Source organism: Pectinophora gossypiella, chromosome 9 (assembly GCF_024362695.1).
Source record: "Pectinophora gossypiella chromosome 9, ilPecGoss1.1, whole genome shotgun sequence".
Lineage (NCBI taxonomy): Eukaryota > Metazoa > Arthropoda > Insecta > Lepidoptera > Gelechiidae > Pectinophora > Pectinophora gossypiella.
In genome coordinates, this window is record NC_065412.1 from 16,138,532 (window position 1) to 16,166,481 (window position 27,950).

General features: G+C 40.0%; 3 protein-coding genes across 6 annotated transcripts in view; 2 read left to right on the forward strand and 1 right to left on the reverse strand.

Moving 5' to 3' along the window:
• LOC126369598 (uncharacterized) overlaps nucleotides 1–7,351 on the forward strand; it is a 149,851-nt gene extending 142,500 nt beyond the window's left edge. For both annotated transcript variants that reach the window (XM_050014083.1, XM_050014084.1), the window contains exons 6-10: nucleotides 2,780–2,974; nucleotides 3,478–3,732; nucleotides 4,109–4,284; nucleotides 5,255–5,463; nucleotides 5,905–7,351. In XM_050014083.1, coding sequence (XP_049870040.1) covers nucleotides 2,780–2,974; nucleotides 3,478–3,732; nucleotides 4,109–4,284; nucleotides 5,255–5,463; nucleotides 5,905–6,038 — 969 coding nt within the window. In that variant the 3' untranslated portion in view covers nucleotides 6,039–7,351. The remainder of the gene's footprint in view (nucleotides 1–2,779; nucleotides 2,975–3,477; nucleotides 3,733–4,108; nucleotides 4,285–5,254; nucleotides 5,464–5,904) is intronic.
• A 1,182-nt stretch (nucleotides 7,352–8,533) lies between these two features.
• LOC126369727 (U-scoloptoxin(05)-Sm1a) lies at nucleotides 8,534–10,867 on the forward strand. 2 transcript variants are annotated; one of them, XM_050014309.1, is made up of 4 exons: nucleotides 8,534–8,697; nucleotides 8,780–8,935; nucleotides 9,328–9,468; nucleotides 10,031–10,867. In XM_050014309.1, the coding sequence occupies exons 1-4, from the start codon at nucleotides 8,631–8,633 to the stop codon at nucleotides 10,228–10,230; spliced, it is 564 nt and encodes a 187-aa protein (XP_049870266.1). In that variant the 5' UTR covers nucleotides 8,534–8,630; the 3' UTR covers nucleotides 10,231–10,867. The 2 variants fall into 2 exon arrangements, with proteins under 2 accessions (XP_049870266.1, XP_049870265.1); XM_050014308.1 differs by lacking the exon at nucleotides 9,328–9,468.
• Nucleotides 10,868–13,235: 2,368 nt separating this feature from the next.
• The window catches only part of LOC126369633 (coronin-2B-like), a 32,215-nt gene continuing 17,500 nt past the window's right edge, over nucleotides 13,236–27,950 (reverse strand). For both annotated transcript variants that reach the window (XM_050014150.1, XM_050014152.1), the window contains 9 exons: nucleotides 24,829–24,978; nucleotides 22,635–22,799; nucleotides 21,822–22,028; nucleotides 20,794–20,898; nucleotides 16,805–16,942; nucleotides 15,776–15,878; nucleotides 14,889–15,058; nucleotides 14,239–14,397; nucleotides 13,236–13,721 (listed from right to left, as the gene is read on the reverse strand). In XM_050014150.1, coding sequence (XP_049870107.1) covers nucleotides 13,587–13,721; nucleotides 14,239–14,397; nucleotides 14,889–15,058; nucleotides 15,776–15,878; nucleotides 16,805–16,942; nucleotides 20,794–20,898; nucleotides 21,822–22,028; nucleotides 22,635–22,799; nucleotides 24,829–24,978 — 1,332 coding nt within the window. In that variant the 3' untranslated portion in view covers nucleotides 13,236–13,586. The remainder of the gene's footprint in view (nucleotides 13,722–14,238; nucleotides 14,398–14,888; nucleotides 15,059–15,775; nucleotides 15,879–16,804; nucleotides 16,943–20,793; nucleotides 20,899–21,821; nucleotides 22,029–22,634; nucleotides 22,800–24,828; nucleotides 24,979–27,950) is intronic.

The following is a 27,950-nucleotide window of genomic DNA, read 5'->3' on the forward strand; positions in this document are numbered from 1 at the left end:
CTCTCTTCCCTTTTTCCACTCCTCCCTGTCCCCAGCTTGTTCGCGCCACCGTTTCGAGAAGCGGTCTAACTCGTCGCGCCATCTTTTCCGTGGCCTTCCCCGACGTCTGACAGCACTTGCAGGAACCCACTCTGTAGCTTTTTTGGCCCAGAGGTAATCGGGCATTCGGGCAACATGTCCAGCCCAGTCCCATTTCAAGCAGCATGAGTCCCTTTAAGACAATTTAATCTAAATGTTGTGTGAGACCAACCGGCGATTATCCCTGTAGCATTATGGGATTATCGCACCATCGAAAAGCCTCCCGCCTGGAAGCAATCTAGCGTGGCCCACATGGAAGTCTTTAAACAGGCTCCGGACACAGGTTGGCCGCTGCAAGGATTATCTCTGCAGGTGGGGATACCTGGTTGATGGTTGCGATGATTGCGAGTGTGGAGTATCACCACAAACTATGGCTCACCTTTTGTGCTGTCCTAAGTGCCCTAACACCTGCACTATTAAAGACCTTACTTTAGACTTACGAAGCCACTGACAATGCCGTAAGCGTGGCCAATTATTGGTCAGCAAAAATTTAGTATCGATCGCCATCGACTCGCAAAGAAGAAGAAGAAGATGGGATTATTATTACTAGCCCACTTGATCCCACTTCTGGGCAAAGGCCTCCCCCAGGTCTTTCCACAACTAACGGTCCTTCCAGTTCTTCCTATAACAGTTAAGCACATCACGTCATCTATATACATTGTTTGAGCACACATAAATACCTACTTAAATATTAAGTAAGTGTTACTCAAAACAAACTTTTGTTACGAAGAAGTGTTAGTGTATATTTCGTATTTGATATCGTTTTTACCGTCGTGTGAATTGACATAACACGACAGTAGTGTGGTCAACATTGTTAAAAAAAATTAACCTAGAAAATATTCCTATGACGATGTAGTCAGGTGCAAAACTATGCTAACAACCAAATATAACGGCCTCCGTGGTCCAGTGGTTGAGCGTTGTGCTCACGATCCGGAGGTCCTGGGTTCGAATCCCGGTGGGGACAAATCACAAAAATCACTTTGTGATCCCTAGTTTGGTTAGGACATTACAGGCTGATCACCTGATTGTCCAAAAGTAAGATCATCCGTGCTTCGGAAGGCACGTTAAGTCGTTGGTCCCGGTTACTACTTACTGACGTAAGTACGTAGTCGTTACATGAGTCATGTCAGGGGCCTTTGGCGGCTCAATAATAACCCTGACACCAGGGTTGATGGGGTTGGTAATCCACCTCACAACCCACACGATAGAAGAAGAACCAAATATATCACTTTTCAATCCTGGAACCGCCTCGTTCACATTCACATGTGCTTGATATATCGTATGACAGATAAAGTGGATAAACATAAACATATAACACTATTGTGAGGCTGAAACACGAATCAGTCATGTTTATGAAAGCGAAAAATGTACACAGCGTAGTGAAAAATGTACACATTTTGAAGAAAAAGTATTACATACTGGCCCTTGTGATACATTTGGCTGTTTTAGACATTCTAACGAAAGTATTCGATGTGAAGATTTGTTTAACAATAGTCTGTGTGTATTTTGGCTTCTTGTTTGCCCAATGTTTGGTGTGGCGGACATATACGTGGCTTTTTTGTGATGTAGAGGTAGAATTATTTATATTGCCTAGTCGCTTATACACTCCCTTGAATGATAACATAAGCATCACGCCTGTATACGCGAAGGAGTAGGCAATTGTGTATAATACAGAGTGTTAGTGACGTCGTAACGAAAACTTTGTGGGATGATTCAGACCATGATTCTGAGTTGATATCAAGTGGAATTTTCCGTCGCAAAAGTATGGAATGGAATATAATTTATTTACAATGACGCACGAATACTGAAGGGGATGATTCGGACCATGATTTTGAGTTGATATCAAGTTGAATTTCGTGTCGGAAAATTCATGAAAATGTTACTGTTTTTTAAATTATTTTCCGTTCCATACTTTTGCGACGGAAAATTCCGCTTGATATCAACTCAGAATCATGGTCTCAATCATCCCTCAAAGTTTTCGTCACTAGGACCCTGTATTCACCCATTCCTCGCCAACTATGTTTCGGTTATAGGGGGCGAACCTATTGCCATTAACCAGGCAGAAATCCTAGAATCAGCAGTGATAGATAGTGCAGACATTGTACCACTAACCTAACAATAATGGGTATTATTTTTTCTTAACATTAAGTTTCAAACTACCACAACGAACGAAGTAATAATGTATAGTTATGAGCAATTTCATGTACCCACTTTAGAACCCTGTCGCACTATCATATTTGACATTTAATGAGACTTACGGTTTAATTTCTCAAAAACGTTAATATGAAATGGTTTCAAAGTGTATACATATTAGTACTCGTGACCGTACGTAACTAAAAGTAATCATAAGCGAAGAATAATTTTCACAGCCAATTAGTGACACTTCGCCTTATCAATATTATAACTTAACAAAACCTAACAGCGAATTATGGTCCTGTCAGTATAATAACCAGTTTCTCGTCACACATATACATTGAAAGGTACAAAATAATAATAAAGCCGTTTTAAAATTTTGTCCTTTAGATATCTACGACTATAAAATCTGTCATTGATCGGACAAAATGGAGACGACTAGGGCAATCAACCGGTTAACAAAAATATGCAAAAAATCTACATAATAGTTTTACTTAAGTATTTTAATAGTTTCACTAATCCAACTTCTCAAATAATTTATCTAATGTACTTTTTTCTTTTTTTCCAGGCCCGTTCAGAGTCTATGGCGTCAGTCTATTCGGGTGCCGGTGAGGGGACGCGGGGTAACGTGACCGTTCGGGGGGATGTCCAATTCTCCCTCCTCTACAACTACAGGCTAGGGGCCCTGGAAGTCGGAGTCAAGAGGTGTCGAGACCTAGCGCCTGTGGATGTCAAACGCAACCGCTCCGATCCTTATGTTAAGGTACATTGAATTGACCAATCGCAGCTCTGTCGCGTCATCGTTCGTGCTTGTGATTGGTGGAGCTTAGGCGCCATCTTGCTTTGTTACAATTTAGGTAGACGCATTTGTATATTGTTTTTATTTTTTATCATTAATATACTACCTAAATCCAAGCCAAATTGGATTTAGTATATTAATGATATTATTTTGATAATGCTACTCCTAATTAGCAATTTGATTAAGTGTTTGCGCTCTTAGGATTTCGTATCAACAGTGGCTGCAAGTTAAGTTGTCTTCTGATTACTTGTGTCTCTGCCGAACCTATTAGGGATTACGGGTGTGAGTTTACGTATGAGTGTTTGAGCCACATATAAATCAGAAACAACTGTCAATCACTTCCTAATTCCTAAGTTGTTCGATTTTGTTCGATTCTATAAATGTCTAGTGTAGTTTTCTAGAAAAGCCTGCCTATGCATTTTTATTTTTGGTGCAATAAATAAAGTGTCTTCGTTTGAAAATTCCAGGTTTACCTCCTCCCAGACAAATCGAAGACGGGCAAGCGCAAGACTAAAGTAAAGAAGAACACATTGAACCCAGTCTTTGAGGAAACCCTCAGCTTCGCGCAGCCGCTGACCTCGCTGTCTTCGCGGACACTGTGGCTCAGCGTGTGGCACGCAGACATGTTCGGCAGGAACGACTTCCTCGGGGAAGTCACGCTGCCACTCGCCGACGTCGTCTTTGACGACCCCGCGCCGCAGTGGCATAAGCTGCACGAACGGGTTAGTACAGCATTGACATAAGTGTTTCACTTACATTTGGACAGATTTGTTTGTTGGTTTGATATTCGTCTAGTGTTTACTTTCTCGATGTGTTAATAAATACAATGAGCAGGCGATGACTCGCAACTCACTGAATGGGCCACCTATCTAGCCGACGCGAGTTCCCGCTGGGGTTCACGCCAGCCGGCCAGGGAAAGCAAGCCAGATACGGAGGGCCTGACCTATCCTCGGGGATCTCAGATCCGTGGTGTCATCAGTCACTCAACAGCTTGCCACAAGCTAGCCTGCGGAGACTGAGTGCATTGACGAATTCACCAGGTTCTCTGGTGATGTCACCATTATTATCAATAAATGTATGTTGTTATTTCCCTGCCAGACTGAACAATTTGAATCCGAGTGCGGCTCCCGCGGCGACCTGATCATCGGGCTGAAGTTCTCCGTGGAGGGCGGCGCGGGGGCGGCGCGCCGCGGCACGCTGCACGTGCTGGTCAAGGAGGCCAAGAACCTCACGCCCACCAAGCCCAGCGGGCTGGCCGATGTCTTCTGCAAGAGGTGACATATATTTGCATATTTTGGTTGGAATTCCACCAAAGCGGAGTGGCCAGGTGTAGTTCTATCCTTAATTTTCCTTCGTGGCTTCCGTTTACTGTGAGTCTGACAGCTGTCAAAATGGACATCTCTTTCTCTCTCTCTCTCTTAATCTATCTGTCTCCCTCCCCGATTCCTACAATAAAGTGCGAGTACGCCACCTTGATTAAACTGGATATTATTCGATTCCGAACAAGATATAATCTGCAAAAACGAGGTTCACTAGTACCAATTTTTGTCATTGACTGTAAATGCATCATCTTCATAATAACTGATATTGCAAACACATAAATACCACCTTATCTACCCTTTATCTGTGCTGAATACTTTTCAATAATAATCAGTATTATTCCTTATTTTATATCTGTAGGTAAATAAAATTATCGACTGAATTCGCTACTAATAATTATCTTATCTTATCACATACCACGTGTATCTGTTATGCTGTCACATAAAATATAATTTATTTTTAATGGCCCAGATTCCTGCAGACACCTCCTAATTTTACTTTAAGTTATACCTGTCATTTTCTTGTTTATTTTAGCTCACCAAATATCAATACATAACTGCTTTGTAAAAATATGAAGTACTACTTGTGCAATCTATATGTTATTACGTATATTTGTATATTTAATTATGTAGGGGCGCTTACGCACTACGCCTGATTCGAATCCAGTTCGAGTCTTTTTATGACGGATATTAGAAAGTTAGAGATATCGGATGTAATTGTGTCAGGAATTCGGATCGGATATGAGCAGTGCGAAGAGATCCTAAGAGAGAACTTACGTAGTGATAGATAGTCAGTCGACTATGTTTTTATTAAGTATGTCCGTTTTCCTATCTCGCTGTTTGTGGTTGAAAAGTATAGTTTTATTTGAAACTTACCTACTTGCTTTTTTAGTTTGATTATTAACTAGCCCGCGGTTGCCCGCAGCTACCTGCTGCCGGAGCGCGGGCGCCTGGCCAAGCAGAAGACGGCGGTGTGCCGGCGCTCGCTGGCGCCGCGCTGGGAGCACACGTTCACGTACCGCGGCCTCACGCTGCACGAGCTGGCAACGCGCGCGCTCGAGCTCAGCCTGTGGGACCGCGACCGCCTCGCCTCCAACGACTTCATGGGCGCCGTCAGGCTGTCGCTCGGCACCGGTCAGCTTATTTATTCATGGAGCCATAGGGGCCTTGGAAGAACGTTTGACTCTCACTTGCAGGTCGCGGGTTCGAATCCCAACAAAGGCCTAAACCATTTTCGAAGTTGGGGGTTAAAAAGCCCACATTTATGGAATTCATCTCAGAAAGCAATATTGCTATTTGACATTTCTAAACATTACGCACTTATATTTGCGCTAATGTCAAATTACCATATTGCTTTTTAGATTAATTAATTAAATGTGGTCATTTTAACCCCGTTTTCGAATTCACGTTTGGATCATAAATAATTATCACGTACTCGACGGTGACGGAAAACATCGTTTGACAGAAAACATTTTTTGATTTGACTGAATTCAATCACATAGTTTAGTGGGCATTAGTTTCCGATTTTATATTATTTTTATCACTTTCAACAATGTAAACGCCCTCTATTCACAGGAACGTATATGGGAGCGAATGTGAACTGGATGGACAGCGTGGGCAAGGAGGTGACTCTCTGGCAGACCATGATGCAGCGGCCGAACTTCTGGGTGGAGGGGTCCCTGCCTCTACGGCCACAACTCAACAATTGAACATTACACTAAAAATAGTATATTTTTGTACTCTGGCAACACCGAGGCCAATGAAACACGACTCATTCAGGAGACTGTAGGATTTTGTTTTAAGCTCTGGTAACACAGAAAACTTTTCTTGATACACCGTAATGATCAGAATAACAACAGGACGGAAATTGCACCGTAAGCGCGCGATTCTTACTCGCCCGACATACGTCACCCGTCACCCTCTCACAGTACTGCACAGAAAGAGACAGACCATCTGTGTCGCGGCGAGAAATAGTCGCGTGCTTACGATGCTAGGTCCGCAGGAAAGTATTCATGTGTGACAGCTGTTTTGTTTAACGGGGTATAAATCCTCCTCCGACACATATTGTTCGTCTTTAAAAACTATATAGAGAAAAAGCGTTCTAAATCAATGTGATTGATTCGATGTAATCAGTATTGTTATTTAGACAAACAGCGTGGTTTGGGGTTTCAATATGTGCACTATAATTCAAGAAATAAGATGTCGCGTCGGTGAGAACAGTCGTTACGTCCTTTTGAGTCTAAAATGGAATCCTGTCTATACATTAAGGTATCCATACTTAAAGTAAGGATCAGAATGAGTCTCGTAGAGGTCTGAATTCTGAATCGAATTTTAAAATTCGAAGTCAAATTGAAAGTAACTCGTCTACATAAAATCGTAACTTACTGAAATTATGTTGGAGTACCTACCAAATTACAATGGAAGTAGGTTAGTTTTTTCTTGAAAACATCACATCGAATTTGATCAACGTAAAAAGGACGCTGTATTTTGGAAAAGACAATGATTACTACAAAATACTCTAAGATAAGTTTGTTTGGTATGATCAAGTGCCAATCTAGAATACTTTAAAATGTATCTACTTATTTCTTTTTAGTTTCTTTCTTCGTATTTTAGATATTATATACTTTTAGAAATATCTACTCTATAATCTTTATAACTTTTACTACATTCCAACTTGTGATACGATTCTATAATATTTCTAAGACTTATTTCGAAGATGACAATAATATTAAATTACTTCTATGAGTAACTGCCTGTAACTTAAGGTTTTAGGAAATAAATGTGTAAGTTAATGCATTTAAATTAGGATTAAAATGTACAAATTAACATGAGTCCGTAAGTCTATGCTCATGCGCAATGTGATCTAAATTTACTATTTTAGTAAAGAGACGATAAATGTATGAATGTATTATGTAAAATGTTTAAAATAATGAATAGGTTTGTGAGAATTATTACATTTAGATGTATCGAAACGTCCATAGTTTGTAATATACTTTAAAATACTACTTAACAATTCAATATATTATTAGCTACTGGATTTCTCCATAACTATTTTTATATAATATTTAAATATTATTACCTAATGTGAAATTAAAAGAAATTTCGAAATAAAATGTTTGAAATAAATAAAAGTGATTTATTTATTGTATTGCAACTTCTTTTCTTATTGCAAGTTGTTTTCTCATTACTTGTGGCTCTGCCCGCCCCGTAAGTGGTTACGGTCGTAATGAATTGAAAACATTGCAAGTGTACAGTCAGGAGCAATATCATATACCCACTTTAGAACCATTTCGCTTTAACATACTTGATATTTAGTGAGACTTACAGTTCAATTTGTTAATGTGACGTAGTACTAAAGTAGTTTGTATGTAGACTTCTACATAAACATAAGCTATACAGTGGTGCTAATTCCTGTAAACACCATCTAATTTTATTTTAGGTTATATCTGTCATTTTCTTATCCGCCGAAAAGGAAAGGGACGGGTAATCGACAAGCATAAAATTTATGGAACACACGTCAATTTTAAGCACAAATCTAAAACAACCGTCTAAAAATTCGCCCGGGTTATTCATTTATTTACTCATTCTTCCTAAAATTAAGAGCTGTCAATCATCCGTCCCTTTCCTTTTCGGCGGATAAGAAAATGACAGGTATAACTTAAAGTAAAATTAAGAGATGTCTGCAGGAATCGGGGCCAGTGCCATATTGTGGAACGTAGCCTGTAAGTCGCTCATGCTGGACGCATAAAAAAATAGAACACGTCTATCTGCTTATCTTCCCGTGCGTATAAAATCCGATTGGACGATGATGGTGTGATCACCTGTCTCCATGTAGTATAAAATAATATATGGATCCATTTTAAGGCTCAAGATCAATAACGGCTTCAAGGTGTCTTCTGATTGCTTGTGGCTCAGCCCACTCCATTACGAGTTTTGGGTATGAGTTTATGCATGTCGTTATTTGGAGTAGGTATTTATGTACCTAATTTCCACATTATTTAGTAATTTAATGTTAACCAAAACTTTATGTCGCCTCGAGTATTTTATCTAATATGTATGCGTAGTATGTATGTATTGTTACAACAATCAAATGGCTTAAAACTCAAGTATCCAAAACGCGAAAGAAACAATTCATTTCATTCTGAATGATTCCAAATCATTCATTCCAGGAAGATCATTCAATACATTTATTTCATTCAAATCATTTGTCAAACAAACGAACAAGTGCCGATCGATTTTATATTGATTTGTAATTGTTATAAATATTTTCTGTGTTTTCTGAATAAAATTAACAAGTTAAAATGGTTCTATCCAATTCTGTCGTTCCATTACTTGGATTATATTTTTTATTTACGACATTCACCACAGGTACGAATTAGGGCGTTTCCTATAACGTTTGTGTTTTGTTTATTGTTAAATTTTCATATTTTTTTGCTTTTCCTTTTTTTAGTTAATTCAATAAACTGTTATCAGTGTTCGGGAACAGATTCGGCGAATCCGTTCGAATGTACAGAGTTTCTAGACAGTGATAATGCTTTAGTTCCTACGAATTGCTCGTCAATACATGATGCCCAATATTGTATCAAACACGTGGGGCGATATGAAGGTGAGGACATAATGCGTGAAGTACTCTGGAAAGGTTCAAAGCGGTGGCTGTATTAACCTCTCCTATAAAGTTCTAACCTGATCAGTACGCCTGACTAACCCTGGTGCAATTAGTTAAGTGATGTTAAACAAGTCCTCACATTAATGTCTCTGTAATTATCTAAACCATCCTTTCCAATGAAATTTCAAGTAAATGTCTCTTTATTAATAAAAGTGTGGTTCATACTATTACAATATTATAACCATATTTTTATAGGATACAATTATCTTTCCACTATCTTTATTTTTGTTTTGCTGTTTTAATATTTCTATCTTTCTTTCAAGTCATATATAATTTTTTTTAGTCCTTGTTACTCAAACTACTAAAGAAATACTAACAATTTCAAACACTAGTTGTAGCAATAGAGTGCTTCCAATGCAACTCTTCAGACACTATGGAATGTGGTGATGAGCTAATGAAGCTTGACGGAGGGGTCATAAAACCCACACCCTGTGAGCATGTGTACAACGCTCAGTACTGCATAAAACATACAGGTCTTTCTCTTAAAAACTCTTATTTATTTCTATTGTTGAGTGTAATCTTCTTTCACACAAATATTTTTTGTTTCTTTTTGTGATTTTTTTTTAAGAATGTTGCAACTTGCACTTGCTGTTTTGGATAGGGGTTCCCTAAGTGTGTCTTGCAGTGGCCAGGAGCGCCGTGGAGGGTAAAGAGGTTTACTATGAGTGGCTCCATAGGTCTGAACTGAAAAAGTTTAGGAGCCCCTGGTATAGGACAGTTCTTTATATGTGTAATCCATGTCTGTGGTGTCCTAAAATAATGTTTCTTTCTTTTCTTTCAAATACAAAAACTGCACATTTATATTGGTGATTTGGAACCTTCTAACACTGCTTTTAAAAAGTAACACTGGTTTTTCTAAGTTTTACAGCACAATCCTGTACTTTTGAATTCTTCACTGGCTTACTAATTCTAGGGTTTTACGGTAAGTTATGCATGCATTCACTTTGTGGTATTGGTGTTTAACTATGCCATTGATATAACAATTTTGTCACATGCCATTTATAAACTTGTATTAAAACATTATTACAATTTCAGGTGGTATAAGCACAAAGCGATATTGTTCATCACTAGATCTCGGAAACTATTGCAACTACGTACAACAACCAGGAGATAAATTGGAATACAGAACATGTATTTACACTTGCAGCACTGATGGATGCAATTCTGCATCTAGTTTAAGTATATCGGCCATTATTTTATTATCTGGCCTTTTCTTGCTGAAGTTCGCCTTATAAATGCAAAATATTAATAATAGGAATGAGTGACGTTAAACATCTCCTGTATAACTCCGCGCCACTGAACTAGTCCGCGGCCAAGGGGCGCTGGCGTCGCAGTTTTTTTGCCAAATCTGCATAGAATTAATGTGACTTGTCAATTACTTCCATTAAAATCTGCGGGACTTTGTGACGCCTACTCTACATCAATAATATTGATCTAATAAGACTTTGAACCATACGATACATAGCAATTGGGCTATCAATACTATTTTTTATATTTATAGAAGTCCGTCCATTTTACTATGAACAGAATGTGTGCCTTTGATGTTTTGTCGTGTTTTCCTTGTATATTTGAACTGATAGATTAAGACATTCCATTGCAGCCGTCCATTGATATTTTTTTTACATTTATAATATCATTTGTGTTTATTTTTACAGTATTAACATAGAAAAATAGGTATAGGAATCCTTTTTGAAGACAAATCTATTCCTATTATTTATGAATCTCATAGTCATGACCCCCAGTAAGATTTTTTCATACTTACTTATTTATTTTTACATGGTGATTATGTTGTGTTTTATCTTAGTTTCGACTGTCCCTATTGTAATGTACAATTTAATAGTTTTATACATCACAATAAAATATTTTATAAAATTCTGTGTTTCATTTGTACACATACAATTTCATTCTTGCATCAACTCACTGCACTAGAGACGTAGAGTAATAAAGTCCAAAATATACTGTCCAAACATTTATTGAAAATTTGTGCTACACAAGCATGATATAAAAATACACAATAAATATTAACATCGACTTAGCAAGTAATATTTATCCAGCTAATGCACAATAATACTTTCATTTTCACTTACTACTAAATTCTACACTTTACGGAAAAATGGAATGTTAATTTTGTTGATTCAAGATCAGCTCTCGAAGAAAACTAATTAAATGAGATTACTCTTAGTTGCCAAATTGTGATTCAGAGTTAAGACTAAGTTCATTTGTATTCAAAGCTAAATAGTATCAACATGTGAAAGGCTCATTTGAGAACATCTAGCACCTAACTACTACGATGCTAGCATTAAAATCTAGAATTAACTTTGTAAAAGTTCAGGTAACCTCTTTGTACAACTTTATACGCAATGCAAGATTTACCTTTATTCAACCGAAATAAATACAAATAAAAGTCAAGTTGTGAAAGTAAATGCGTCAACTGGAATAAGAAATTCAAAAGATTTATAAAACTACAGAACAGGAAGGTTAAAAAAGCCAAATCGACGCAATTCCCCTAAAAAAAGCAATATTGCTTATTGACATTTGTAGACATTGCGCACTTACTTTCATGTGCGCAAATATTAAATTGCAGTGTTGCTTTTTTGGCTTTGATGTGGCCTTTTTGAACCCCCTGTAGTTAACACATATATGTATAACAGGTAACACTACTGTAAATCAGACTATTAAAACAATCACTAAGAAATGTCAACTTAATCATAAAATGGAAATAAAATTTTAATGTGCTGAAAAAAAAGTGCTCACCGATAATTGGACGTCACACAACAAAATTATTTAAACCATAACAACCCTGATTTTCATTGCACATAATTTTCCGCAAAACAATAAACGTATGTAAAACAGTATATAAAATTGCGACGATTGAAAGTACCTACCTGTCATGGCAGTTATCACAAGCTTGCTATAAATAGCAAAAAGGCCTTTGTTTATTTATTAATTCTTCAAACTACAATACTAGGCCTAAAAAATATTATTATTGATAGAACTTATAATTATACAATTTACAATGGAATAAGAATTCAATAAAGGTATAACAGTTTACAAAATGCACAAAAAAAAGTTTTATATTAATTTTGTCACTGATTACAAAAGGTCTTATAATTAATTCATAATCATGGAATAAAAAGTACTGAGCTTACAAAAGTAAGCATAAGGAATAATGGGTCCACCTGTTGAGCATTCATACAAAAAAAAATAATGTATGAATCTAAACAATTTGTGTGATTTCACTGTCGTTATTATTAGCTAAAAAGTAAAGTATAGTAAAAAATAAATAATTAGCTCACTTCTCGCTTGAAAATACAAGTAAAAATATTACAAAATGACTTATAAAGCTGCCATAAGCTTATACGATTCACAAAACGCTAACAATTCAATCAAGCCTTACATGGAATTCATTTCTTCTTAAAGTAACAATGGTGCCTATTCCGACCGACGCAAAACTTTACCTTATTTTACTTTTGGCAGCTCCTAAATTCGTGTCGTCCTTCACTTACTGTAAGTGCAAGAAAGAGATAGAGCTAGTTTTAATCCTGTCGAATTAAGTTGGTGGTTGCCCGAATAGGCACCAATGTCGAACATTACCGCTAGCACTCAAGCTACAATGTATAAAAATCTCAATAACAAAGTACTTCCGTTGGCATTATGCTTAATACTTTCTTTGCTACCTCACTTGGTATTGGTACCCGACATGTTTTTTTACTTATCCTTTCCTTAACCATCTTTAAAACATCACAAGCGACAGCTTAAAACGACGCTATTACGGAAATAAAATCATTAACTGACAAGATTAAAGACTTGGTATGTTATTGCACACAGCGATGCACAATGAGCTTGTTTCTTTTAAATATTGACATGTGACGGTAATACTAGGACAACGAACCAGCGCGGGCACAATATCAGAGAGAAAGTGTCATCATTTTTTTTTACCTAAATCTTTATACAAACGTCAGCGGGCTTATCACCGTAAGCACGCGACTCTTTCTCGCCGCGACAGAGATCATCTGTCTCTTTCTGTGCAGTTCTGTGAGAGAGTGACGGGTGACGTATGTCTAGGCGAGAAAGAGCCGCACGCTTACGGTGCTAAGCCTGCAGGTTTCAAGTAATTGGAAAAGTATTTTAGTGTTATCCCCAAAATCGTTGTAAGCCTCTTGGAGATATGTTCTTCATTATGTCTTTGCCCAACTCTGTCAATGGTTTTAAGTAATGTGAATAAGTATCCACTAGAAAAAATGACCGCATTGCCTTGGGAATGGTTTACCACTGGTTACGTGTTATTAACGGATCACGTCCACGTTACCTTGGGCAAGTTATAGGCTTGTCGCTCTAATATGCACTGAAGCCTAAGAAGGGCCATTCAAAAAGCCTGCAACTCTCTTCTAAACATCGTGCATCGCCGTGTGAAGTCCTTTGTACTAGACCGGTCACAGCTTGGACGCGTTTTCGTACGACGCCGTCTCGGGCGAACATGCAGGAAAAGTCCCAATCTTTCGGAAGTGTGACCATTATTGGTACGCTTACATGTAAATTCGTAGGAAAACGCGTCATAACTCCGGCCGGCGCTGGCCCGCGGCCGCGGCGGCTAGTGCGCGTGCTGCGGCCGCGCCTGCAGCTGCGCCAGCGCGGCCTCCAGGTCGCGCACGCGCTGCTGGCTGTTGGCCAGCTGGCGCTTCACGATGCGCAGCTCCTCGCCCTGGCGGTTGAACGCCAGCCGCAGCTGCGGGGGGAGGGGTCGTTTTAATACGGCTATCCGAAAGCAAAACAGTAAGGCACACTACAAAAAAGTTAAAAAATAATTTCGACTGTTCAGATTCACCTAGTAACGCTCTACAAATTGGTGTGTTCCTCGTAGCGCTACGTCACCTATAACCTGAATTCTTTCAAAAAGTCACATCTAGGGAAGAACCTTACTCCAAGAAGTTAAATCTAATAAGAGACAAAATCAAAACATAATATGAGACGTGGTTATTACTTGGTAAATCCAGCGCTCGAGTAAAAACTTGACAAACATTCAATAAGTAGGCTCCAAGTTATTACGGGAGTTTACCGGCTTACCTGCGTCCCAGAAATGCTATTCTGATATAAATCGTATCAATAATATCAACTCGTGTAAATTTAGTGACATTTTAGCTAATCACAGAATAGGATTCGTTACAGGACTAGACCTAGATCGAAACTCGAAAGGATGAAGCTTAGCTAAACTACCCAAATGAAATAAGTATAGCGTGCGTCACCTCGTGCTCTGTGGAGAACACGTCCCCGTGCGTGATCTGCTTGTAGAGCGGCACGGCGGCGGGCGCGTCGCTGGCGGGCGCGGCGCCCGCGAACATGCAGCGCAGCTGGTGGAACTTCGTGCTCTGGTTGGCTTGCGTCTTGGCTGACTTCTCTGACACCTGGCGAAGGTTTATTGTATTGGTTATTACGTGATATTGCAGCAGTTCGTCGAACCGCCGATCCCGTTATACTGAACCACTGTCGCAGCCTTCTCCAGAGGATTGTAATCACTATGTTAAGCAAGAATTGAAGGCTTCAGTTAAGCTTACGAGGGTAAGCCGTACATGGTCCTGGGAAAAAAGTTTCAGGGGGAAACTCAAGAAGACGATGAAGACATCCGTATGGGAGAAACGTCTCGGCGACAAGTATCAGAAAAGTGTATTGGGCTAGGTTCAATGAGACAGCTTCATCGTGCGGAACGAACGGGAACGAACGTTACCAAAAAGTGGGAAAAACCTAACGGCAGAAAGTACCACCTTCAGGTAGTTTATTACGTGCCAGACTTCTTCGGTAGATACACGACATCTACGGGTGAAAAGAACAATAACTAGAGTACGAGAAAGGTTCTAATGGCTTCTTTCTTGGGAAGATGCAGATTAGGAGTACACACCTGGTTGTCGTTGTCGTTGAGGCCGTCCTCCTGCCAGGTGTTGAGCGGGCGGTAGTCGGGCGTGGTCTCGCGCGCCAGGAAGGCGAACTTCTTGCGGTTGTTGGCGTCCTGCGGCTGCAGCGCCGGGGACTCCTTGTTGCTGCGCGGCTTGTGCGTCGAGATCGTCACGCCTAACAACGATATTACATCTTACAATCATTCGTCAATAGTGACTTAGGATTAAAACAAAAATCGCCCTTATTAGTACTCTGCTGTAAGAGGTGGACGTGGCAATCAATTTAAATCAACTAGACTCACAGCTACTTCTGCAGGGCTTGCGCAACGTCATAAAATTATCGATCGATTAAATAAATTTTGTCGAAATCGATTATTTTGTTCTTTTCCCTAACATGCGTACCACGTGATTTTGTTCGTCTTTTGATAAAACGACATAATTATATCGTCAGAATCGATAAAATAACCGTCACAAAGTTTTATCACGATGCACATGTTACCCCTAATGGTATTCTATCGACTCTGGAAACTTTCACTAGGAAGTAAGCAGAGCTATTAGATGACGACTTCAGCCACATTTGGTATTGAAGTTTAACAATGGATAAGAATATAATATGATATAATATAATGGATAATAAGAATTATATCGACAGCTTGGACCAGTAGACGCCGCGAGTGCTATCTACACAGATAAATGTTGTACGGATATTTATCGAAGCCCTCGCGCGGTTTGGTGATGCGAGGGCTGTTAGAGAGAACACGATTTGGTTTCATCCATTGTCCAAAGGTTCTTACGACATACCCAGGATGATAAGCATCTGGCACAAGCATTCTATACATTCCTCAGTTGACTTTAAACGATTATGGTGGATGTAAGGTGTGGCGCCACTGACCAGTCTTCATGCTGATGAGCGTGGGCGGCGCGTTGATGCCGCCGAGCCAGTCGCGGGCCGCCAGCGCCGGCCGCGGCGCCGCCGTGTCGGGGTACAGGTCCTCCTGCGGGGGACGGTTACTAGCGCATCCACAAGGACTACAAGGGCCACATTCGACCAATACATCTAAAACGCAATATCGCGCAAATGTCAAATTACAATATCGCTTTTTAGATGAACTGCTTTGATGTGACCTTTTTAGACCCGTACACGGCTATCTGTATCCAAAGTCAAAAATTCATTCAGGAATAACTCTGTTTTAAATCGGTCACTTTTGCTTATCAATATTACCGGTGAAAACCAGCTATGACCATTCTTTAACTTGGATACTCAAGCGAAAGCATAGACGACAAATGTTTTTCGCACGAGGCTAAAATCGATGACGCTGTCTTCCTGTGGATGTAATGTTATGACCGTTTTTGTTAGGTGTACCCCAGCTGGTTGTATTAGGTGCAGTGAACCCCAGCGCCCTGCAGTTACATTGGTCATCCAAGGGTCACCCAAGTGCAATTAGCTCCCTTTCGCTCCGTACTAACACTGGGTTGTGCACGAATTATTCACACTGAACGGCATGTATAATAGTTTCCAACTAGTCACATCAGTTACTTTTTACTAAACATCAAAACACGAAGTTCGGTACTATGAAGTTTGTATGTACAAGCAAACTGGGACGTCATCGCGTCATAGAAAAACGTGACAAAATGTCGCACTTATTACTACATTTTTCTTTATTAAATAGACAAAAGATAACCGTTTTTTGTCACCTTCAGATCTGTCTTTATTTAGTAATCAGAATTTCATCGTTTATCTTTGACAAAACAAATACACTTTACTGCACCAAAATAAAAATAAATAATTACAAAAAGTCTCTTGACTAAGTACATGGCAAATGGCGGCCTTATCGCTTAAAGCGGCCTTTGACCTAAGAAATTACCAAATTCGAGGTTTCACAGTACTCAGTACACGCGCCAATCTGAATTATCAACTTACCTGGAAGCAATCAGACTTGCGCGGCACGATCATGGAGATGGGCTCACATAGGCCACGTGACGTGTGGAGTTTGTAGAACCGGAACACCTCACATATGGACGTGTTGACGCCGCGCTTCGGCATGAAGCCTAGACCGCGCTGGAATATAATACATATTGCTCACATGTTCGTTTAAATAATTTTCTTGACATATTAGTAGGATATTCCGGGGTTCTAGAAGGCCACATTGAAGCAATTAATCTAAAAAGCAATATTGCTATTTGCGCACTAACTTGTATGCTCGCAAATGTCAAATTTCAATAAAGCTTTTTAGATGCATTGCTTCATTGTTCCCTTTTTAGACCACCAAGAACACATCAAGAACGGTGTGTATAAGCACCTATTGTATAAGAGGTAAGTGAAATAGAAGATCGTAACGGAAATATTGCATAATAAGAGATAGTAAATAACGCGCTGAATATCGAATATTATTCGGTTTGCCAAACAACAATTTGATATTCAGCCGAATACGAATATTCGGTTTCGGTACCGAAAATACCGAATACCAAACGAATGTTGGGCCCATCTCTTAATATTAAAACTGAACTGGAAATTTAGATCTAGAATAGATCCATCCAGATCCTAGTAACAGCATACAGCTTTGCGAAATTAACACAAAATAACATACAAATAAATCATTTTCAGTCAATCACACACAACTTTACTGATTCTTTGGCCGTCAGCCCTTGAACGGTCAAGCATTAATATGTATACAGGGTGTTAGGGACATCGTAACGAAAAAAAAAATGGAACGCCTATTTTATTGTACTAAAAACGATGGTGGGTGTTTTTCTTGTCGCAAATGTTTAATTAAGATTTTGAATTTTTACTGTGCCGCAATGTAAGTCGAACAACGCGGCACACAGACGTTAAACCTACGCACGGCTACGTTACGCGTGCGTGCGTGATACGATGTTGATATCTAGGTAGGAGTTTTCATTCTCTTGTATTTAGATGCTTAGTGGTGCAACGTTTAAAAATGTTGAGTTTGTTGAAGTAGAACACCTACTGCCACGATTTTTCACGCACGGTACCTACCTACCAGTTATTAAAACGTTCCTAACTTATTAACAATAAAAACCCTACTCTTGCCTTACCTTAAATGTTATTCCTTCGGATGAAGTACCTAGGTAGGTACCCTAGAACATGTCACGTCACGTAGGTATGCAACATCGCGTTTCCTCCGCGGTAGGTAGGTATCACACGCACTCACAAACACAACACCTTGCTCTTTAATAAACATCAACAATCTTCCATACCTTTGCGCAGTAAATGGTCTATGATCTATCATCATAGTCGACACTACTCATTTACAGAATAAAACAAACACAAAACACTCACAAACACGAAAAAAATGTCCTCGAAAAACATCACGCGATTCGGGTCAAGCTTAGTATTCGACTGAGCGGAAGCGCGCGGCGGCGTTAGCGCAAAGCATCAAAGGCGCCGACTAAGGGCGCCGACGACGCACCGGCCGCGGCCGAGTCGAGCCGACGACTAGAGAGAGAGAGAGAAGTATGTTTATGGTGCAAGTGACAGAGAAAGAAATAGTATCTGTTCGTATGCCTACTTTATTGGCGAGCGTTGCCCTTGACCCGTGCGCCGGCTATTCACCTGCGCATAGCTGAAGTTGTAGATACGTTATTATTATTATTATTGATGACATTGATAAAATTTAATAATTAGTAATTTTTATTTGTTTATTTTAAATGTGCGTTCTATGCAGCTTAAAACACAATATGGGACTGAAAAAAATCTATTTTTTTTATGAATTTTGCGACAGGAAACTCCACTTGATACCTATCAACTCAAAGAAATACCTAGTATCTGTTCGTAATGTTCGCGTTGCCCTTGATCCGTGAGGCTTTTCATGTCCGAGTATCCATCAAGACAGATCAAACAAGCCCTAACTCGGAGGTCTTGCGTCCCAGGATCCTTTAATTATGTCTTAGAACCTTCTTGGCCTATGTGGTCCAGTGGTTGAGCGATGGGATGCGGAGGGTCCGGGTTCGTATTCCGGTGGGGACATATCACAAAAATCTGTTTATAAGGCCGTTGGTTAGGACGTTACAGGCTGATCACCTGATTGTCTAAAAGTGAAATGATCCGTGCTTCGGAAGGCACGTTAAGCCGTTGCTCCCGTCTACTAGGTACTTATGTAAGTACGTAGCCGTTACATGAATATTGTACACAGAACAGGATAGGTTTAATTAGTTCTTTACTGATGATTTAACAATGAGATTTAAAACCACGAATAACTTAGTACTTAGTACCTCGGTACCAACATGTAACAAGAAAAATAAGATCACCCCTCTCGGACAATTTTTTTCTTTGAACATGCCGAAATTGCCTACGCGGCGGAGTTGCCGAACTACGAGATCGATAGGCAGATTATCAATTGTTGAACTTGAAAATTGTCTAAACTATCGAAAGTAGTGATAGTACATTTAGATCGATACTAGCGATAGTACCGATAGGTTTTGCTTTGTAACAATAATGGGTATTGATCTAAAACATCTATCGATAGGTACCTACTATTGGTTTTTTTTTAACTAGGTATCGATAGAATATCGATAGGCAACACTCTGGCGGAGTGTCCGCCCAATTCTAGACGCGATCTCGCTCAATTTTTGTGTAGCGAAGTTTTGCGTAGGTACTTACATACTAAGTTGGTGGATGGTTGACGTAGTAGGTAACTAATTACCTAATCTGTGGTGGTTGTGTTAGTTGGTTGTTAGTTATTCTAATGACAACAAAGAATACAATTATTTACTGTTTCAACTGTTTTAGGTAGATAATGGCCCCGATTCCTATGAGTAAATGAATGAATAACCCGGCCGAATCAAAAGGTATCTCGCTGGTATGCAAACCGTTTGACGTGTGCTGTCAACTTAATTCTGTCGGTTGTTTTAGATTTCTGCTTAAAATTGACGTGTATTCCATAAATTTTATGCCTGTCGATTATCCGTCCATTTAAGAATAAGAATAAAATAAATTTATAATTTACGATAGACAGAGAAAGAAATAGGATCGGTTAGTTAGTAGTGCCTACTTTGTAGGCCGCGCCGCCGCCGCCGCCGCCGCGCTGCCGCCGGCGTGCGGAGCGGGGCGTGCGGAGTGGGTCGTACGGAGCGGGGCGCGCGGCGCGCGGTGCGTGTGGCCGTTAACCCGTTCGAGCAGCTGATTATGGGTACTTACCGCAAAATTGTAGTCTCCATTACATTGAAGATTTTCGAAAATTTCTCATTATTGTTTTTTTTATTGAAATTTGGGTTCTATGCAGCTTAAAACACAATATGGAATTGAAAATAATTTAAAAAAAAAACTCAAAATTTCATGAATTTTGCGACGGAAAATTCCACGAGATATTAACTCAGAATCATGGTCTGAATCATCCCTCTCAGTATTCGTTACGATGTCACTAACACCCAGTATACTTTAGTACCATGTCACATTCATTTTTTGGACAATTTGAACTGAAAGTTTCACTAAATATCAAAATATGTTAACGCGACTTGGTTCTACAGTGGGTACATGATATTGCTCATGATTGTACCACACAAAAACGCGATGAGAAACCTTTCCAGATCTTGATAGCTTACTTTTTAAAAATAACAATAACATCTCGTTTAGTTAAATAATAATTATTTTATTGTTATGTATTGTCTCATTATTATTAATTGAATTGTTTTGTTATTATTTTGTGTATCCTTCCTTTATTGTTGTTCAATTTATCATTATAATATTGTAAATTTGTTTTAGGCCCATAAGAATCTTGTTTGTAATGCAATGGTTCATACTGTAATGTTGCAAATGTCTATATAAATAAATAAATAAATCTCGCAATGCACACAATACACAATCAGACAAAATTGTTAAACCTGGGTTTGGATTTTAACAAGATTTTCGAGCATACTACTTACTCTATAGCAGGTCAAGAGTATACGAACCTGTGGGTTCCCGGAGAGGAACTGGTTGAGGAAGTGAACGTATGGTGGCTCGTCCACCACCTCGTAGTAGCGGATGTTGCCGTCACCCTTGCCCGCCAGGTACACCTGCGATAGAGGATAAAGAATAATATACCACGTACAGAATGGTAACTCTGCGTCCCGCACCAATTCGTATCGGGCGCTACCTCACCCCCTCTGATAACTTACTTGTCACAAATGGTCGTAAGCCGCTAAGAAGTATAGCGGTCATTATACCACCCAGCTTGATGCGCCAAGGTCACAGACTCGATAATCAGAATCGTAAAGTATAATAGCAGATTTGTGGGCGTAACCATGGTAACCGCGATCTCGAGCGAGTCCAAATAGCGTCGATTTTCCCGATCTCGATGCGCCAGCTCGTGACCTTGACGCATCGGACTGGGTGGACCTTGACGCAGGTTTCAATCCAACACAGGTCTAAACCAATGATATTCATGTTTGGATCATAAATGATTATCTCGTGCTCAGCGGCGAAGGAAAACATCGTGAGGAAACCCACATTCCCGAGAAATGCGTTTTCGGAGGTATGTGACATACATAACACGGGCAGGTTTTCCCTTCGCGGTTTGAAAGATCAGACAGTCAGTCGTATCTGTAAAAACCGCGCCTGTCAAATCTTCAGGTTAGGTAAGCGGATCCTGTGAAAAACGGGATAATGTTAGGAAGATGATGAACGGACTGCGTCTCGCTCGCACTTACGTGTTAGGCGGCACACGGTAAGAAAGAGACAGAAGGGGCTACACACACCGGATCACACATCACACTCCATACAAAAATGGAGTGTCTGGTGTGTGCTATTACTACAAAACAAATTTGGATATACGCATAAGCTCACGACTATATCCTAATTGGGGTAGTCAGAGGTACATCCAACACAAGATGAACTAAATGCTTTTTCTGTTAAATCGCCGTGACGGGTGGTGAGCCGAATCGCCGTCTATAAGGTCGAGGAAACTGTGTCAATTACTTGAAAATCGAGTGTAACTTACCATATTAGTATCATAATCATAATAGGGGAACACGACGCCCGAGGAGCTGTCGATGGTTTCCTGCACCAGCGGCTGGGCCAGGTCGTGCTGGTCCCACACGGCGTACTGCCGGTCGCTGTGGCGGGAGAAGCCCGTGGTCAGCACGCGGCCCGACGCGCCCAGGAACGTGCACTTGGACGCCTTGGTGCCCAGGTGGCACGGGCCCTCCTGCGGGGGGTAGAGACGAATGCTCAATTGGGAGATTTTACATACATCTTCTTATCGTGTGGGGCTCAGGATCCGGATCTCGGTGGGGATATACCACAAAAATCACTTTGTGATCCCTAGTTTGGTTAGGACATTACAGGCTGGTATCACAACGTGATTTATGTGATATGTCCCCACCGGGATTTGAACCTGGGTCCTCCGGATCGTGAGCCCAAAGCTCAAACCACTGGACCTAGGAAGCTCTAATGTGATCTTCTTCTTCTATCGTGTGGATTGTGAGGTGAATTACCAACCCCATCAACCCTGGTGTCAGGGTTATTACTGAGCCTCCTGACATGACTCATGTAACGACTACGTACTTACATCAGTAAGTAATAACCGGGACCAACGGCTTAACGTGCCTTCCGAAGCACGGATCTTTTTACTTTTAGGACAATCAGGTGATCAGCCTGTAATGTCCTAACCAAACTAGGGATCACAAAGTGATTTTTGTGATATGTCCCCACCGGGATTTGAATCTGGGACCTCCGGATCGTGAGCCCAAAGCTGAATCCACTGGACCACGGAAGCTCTAATATGATATAAAGGTGATACATAGTTACATACAGAGAGCACGATCCCCCGCCTGGGCTCGATGATCCGCAGCTTCTTGTCCTTGCAGGTGGTGGCGAGCAAGGAGCCGTCGCGGTTGAAGGACATGCAGTAGATGGCCGAGCTGTGGCACTCCAGCACGCGGACCGCCTCGCCCTTGCCCACGTCCCACACGAAGATCTGGAGGTTCACAAAATAAATATAAAAGACGACGGGAAAGAAAAGAAACATGACGCCGTATAATTATTTAAAGTATTCGACGTCACCCCCAGAGGCGCGCTCGATACGAATTGGTGGGGGGAGAGTTACCGATCTATACGTAGTATTATTCTGTATTATATGCTCCAGGGTTCTGCGATATTAATCCACAGAATGGACTATATTTGTCTATCATACGCATCCATTAATCGTCAACCGCGATAAAATTAATTATTTCCTTCGATTCGTATAAATCGCATAACTCAAAACCACATACATTTAAATAAACTGTACAAAGCAATCAAGCATATTTTGGAGGAATCTCAATTAGTCTCAACCCAAGCAGCGTGCGCCAATGATTCGATTAATAGACCAATTTTATTACACGTTCAATGTCAATTCGTGATCAATTGAGCGATACACTCGCGTTGGAAATATCAAATTTCTCACAACAGATAAATTACTTCAGAACGGGACTGTGGTACAAAGTTCGGTGCAATCGGTTCCTAGCACGCGACTGGGTGTATGATTTGACTACAGATATTAGTTACGGTTGTTAAAAAATATGGTAACATGGCGTGGCATATGCACGCGATATCTTTAAGATAATTTAGGAATATACAGGTGTTAGTGACGGAAAAACCCTATTATCAGCTAGCGTTAACATACAGGGTGTTAGTGACATCGTAACGAATACTAAGGGGATGATTCAGACCATGATTCTGAGTTAATATCAAGTGAAATTTTCCGTCGCAAAATTCATGTTTTTCTTTTTAGATTTTTTAAAATTATTTTCCGTCCCATACTTTTGCGACGGAAAATTCCACTTGATATTAACTCAGAATCATGGTCTGAATCATCCCCTTAGTATTCGTTACGATGTCACTAACACTCTGTATGTTAACGCTAGCTGATAATAGGGTTTTTCCGTAGGGTTTTCACAGGGTTTGCTTACCTAACCTGAAGATTTGACAGGTCCGGTTTTTTTTACAGAAGCGACTGTCTGATTTTCCAACCCGCGAAGGGAAAACCAGCCCAATACAGGTTAGGTCACATATCTCCGAAAATGCATTTCTAGAGAATGTGGGTCCTTACGGTGTTTTCCTTCACCTGAGCTGAGCACGTGATAATCATTTATGATCCAAACATGAATTCGAAAACAAATTCGACAATCATTGGTTTCGGCCTATGCTGGATTTGAAGCTGTGGCCTCAAAGTGAGAGGCAAACGTTCTACTAATAATAGGTTAGAAGACTGAGTGAAAAGTGAAGAAATCGAGGTCAAGAAACTCTACTGCGAACTTATCAAATATCACAATTCTATAATTTCAGTCCTGAAGTATGACATAATGCTAATCTTAAGATCCGATGAATCAAGTTTGTGATTTAAAAGTTATACAAGAAGGTTGGTACCACCGTGTTCCTAACACGAACGTGAAGCGGGGGTCTTGGTAACATTATGCGTAGTAACTTCAGAATGGGTGAACGGACTGATAGCGGATGTAGTATTGGCCTTAGTTTTTGTAGAAAATGGCGGCTTTTTTGTTTACTTCTTTGTACTGAAACGTATCGTCTGAGAGAATTATTTTCGAGAGAGCAGCCTGGATGGCTGGATCGGGTTGATGGCGATAAGCGCATAAGGAAGGTAAATGACAACCACGATCGCGGGGTCGGTATGGATGTCCTGAAATGTTTGTTGTCGAGGCTTCGAGAGGTGATTGCCTCTCAGCAATGCCAGGATTGTAAGGGCGTTTTGTCTACATTTGATTCTTATTATAAATTACTTAGTGATATCGGATGTCGTGCCCAATCTACTATACAAGAACTCTTAGTTCTACGGCCACTTCGGAATACTTCGGATCCGTCGTTTGACGGATTCGGATCGGATAAGAATCGGAGTAGTGCGAAAATGCTCAAAGAGTGTGATTATGTGAGGGTGTGTGGATGTGTGTGTGGGTGCGTGCGTGTGTACGAGCGTGTGTGTGTGCGTGCATGAGTATACAATCTCGTACCAGGTAGTCGAAGCCAGCGCTGAGCAGGATGTTCTCGGCGGTGGGATGCCACTCGACGTACGCCACGCGCCGCTTGTGCCCCTGCAGCTCCACCAGCCAGTCCGTCAGGTGCATGGACAGACCACCGTCCGGGATGTGCCATAGCTTCACCTGCAATAACAAAACATTTATTTGTTTATTTTTACAGTTTTACATTCAGCCATTACAGTAAAAACCAATTCGACTGAAACAAACACATATAAGACATAACAATTATTATTATTTAACTAGAACAATAGCGAAATGCCACATCTGTGAATTTGGCCACCGAACAGCTATACAGGTCAACGTCCGGGTTGTCCTGGGCCAGGGCGTTAAGCATCCGCATCGCGCGAGTAACCGGCGAGTACCAACCAAGATTGGTTCCCGACAACATAGTGTATATATAACATACAAGAGCTAAAATGAGATTCGAAAGTTAAAAGCAAGTAAGGGAGCGCGCGCGGACTGTCTGTCTCGGTCGGACTTACGTGGTTAGGGTAAAAATACGATATTTGTATGGATTGTCCAGGCTGTGCTTACGCCTCTGTCTATCAATATACAAAAGGAAATAAGCGTGGATATATTAAAAACTTGTATTATTTTGTAGATATACCACCACCACCGGCTCACCACCTATCACGTTGGTCTAACAGAAACCTCGGTGAGGTGTGGGTACTTAGTTCATCTTGCAATGGAAGTAGCTATGACTCATCACATCACTAATTTAAGAGCCACGCTCTTGTCGATGCATTCTCCATGCTACTTTTTAGGGAAAAATATAGCAGTGGTTTCCCTCTTGCCTTCTGCCCCGCAGTACTCTGTCTGATGTGAAGTCTATTTTAAAGCCGTACTAGGACCCCTGTCCTCCGCATGTGAATAGTACTGACAGTTACTGCTGCCCTGTCACCTATGACTAGGTATATTGTCGTGAACTTATGTTATATTTTAGACATAGACTAGGTACAACGGATCGATCGCCGGGTTGATAAGCGACAAGTGGAAGCAGCATTATCATTCTGATATTAATGACTTATCTATAACTATTGTTGATCACATAACGTTGCAAGCTTTATATGTCTATGTTTGGTTAAGCTACAATAAAACAATCCATACTTGTTGCAAAGATTGATAAAGAAAATATTATTATGGATTTATCAACCATAACAATCGTTTTTGTTAGGCAAGAGAACAACTTAGTCAAATGAGATTCTTTTTACGAAACGTCTAAATGATACATTTCTATGGAATTAGCATAGAAAAAGAAATACACGCGTATGACGTCATCAAAAACGTGGTTTAAATTCGTATTCTATATAATTTAATTCTAAATTCGTAAATATATTTTATTGCAATCATCTTCTTCTGACTGTCTATCTAGATTTTTTTTAAATTTATTTTTGGTCACCATTTACATAATATGGACTAGTTTCCGAAATATTTTTTTTTAATCTGTAAGTTATGAATGAAGTTCGTTCTACACGCCCTATCTATGAAGTAATGGCGATTACTCCACCGACAAGAGCGCAGCTCTTAAATATAGAGGGAGAGAGAATGAAGTTAGAACATTTAAGCAATTTCAACAATTTCTTTGACCAACTTTTATTATGTGCCTAGCTTTGTTTTATTAAAATTCTCAACGCAAAGTGATTGATCAAGCTATACAGTGCTCACATACAAATCTACAATTACACTAATACACTATCAATTCAAATAGTCTCCATTGTCATCGACGGTCAAACAGATGTTATTAATCGATTGCAAATTGACGTAAGAACTAGTAACCACCAGATCGAATCAATAAGTGTATGGAAAACAATAATACAATAGATAATTTGAATGAATGAGGTGTTGTTTAGTGTTTTACAATTACTAGCACTCATAATATATATACTTACATAATTATACGAGCGCGAACTTACGTAGGTACCACTGTTTTTACATACATAATTATTTACTCAATCAACCGGAGGGGGTATGGAGCATACTCCACCATGCTGCTCCACTGCGGGTTGGTGGAGGTGTTTTTACGGCTAATAGCCGGGACCAACGGCTTGAGGGGAGGCCTGTGGCCAGCAGTGGGACGTATATAGGCTGTTTATGTATGTTTTATGTATATTTACTCACGTCCGAAAGACTTAATGGTGGCACTGTTTTAACAAGTAACAAAAAATACATATTAAGTAAATAATTGTTCAGCAGAAATTGTCTTTCTATATACTTTCAATAGGATTTACGATAGAAACAAGTACAACAGTGGAACTTTGTAAATAAACTATAATAAGTAACAACGCTCCGACTTCGCATTGCATCATAATATTCATAAAAATATATCAGTTTAAAAACCAAAACCCGACTACGGGAAAATTGCGCTCTAAAAAGTATGAAACAAGAAAATTCCCTGAAATTCTTCTGAATAGCGATGTTTAGAAGATAGCAGTGGTCGTTTGCCGTGGTAAGAAAACTAATTGAGATTGGCAATTCTGACAGATCGTTTAGAAGTTAGATTGAAAAAGACGTGCATACACACGGCACATACATACGTATAAGTAAAAAGTAACTGATTTGACTAGTTGGAAAGTACCCTATTTGTATGTGGGTGCCTGATTTCAATTCAACAAATCATACATAACCTGACCTTACCACATATAGCGAAACTGTACCAGTTCATAACAAAGCAACATTCATTGTAAATGCCTGCGCTTTCGTGCCAATCATCAGAAAAAAAGTCTAATTGGGCAAACGGAACACCGACGCGTAATGGCTGCAATTTACATCAAATTGCGCGTTTGACAAAAAAAAGCAATATAGAATTGGCGCGAGTTATTACTGTGCACAGCCGTGATAGATAGTCTAGTGGTTGGAATACGCGTCTTCAACTGTAAAAGTAGCGGATACAAAACCCTGGTTAGCTTTACACCACCGAATCTGATTTTTTTTTCCATTTACGAATGGCCTCAACTCATTGGTCTTTTCTCTGCTTATAAATACAGTGCTTTACGCATTTACTCGACACCTTGTCAACTCGACATTTACATCAAGTCTTTGAGCTTAGTCAAGTGGCAAAATGTTGCCGTTTCTACTCTCTAGTCCAGGTGTTCATT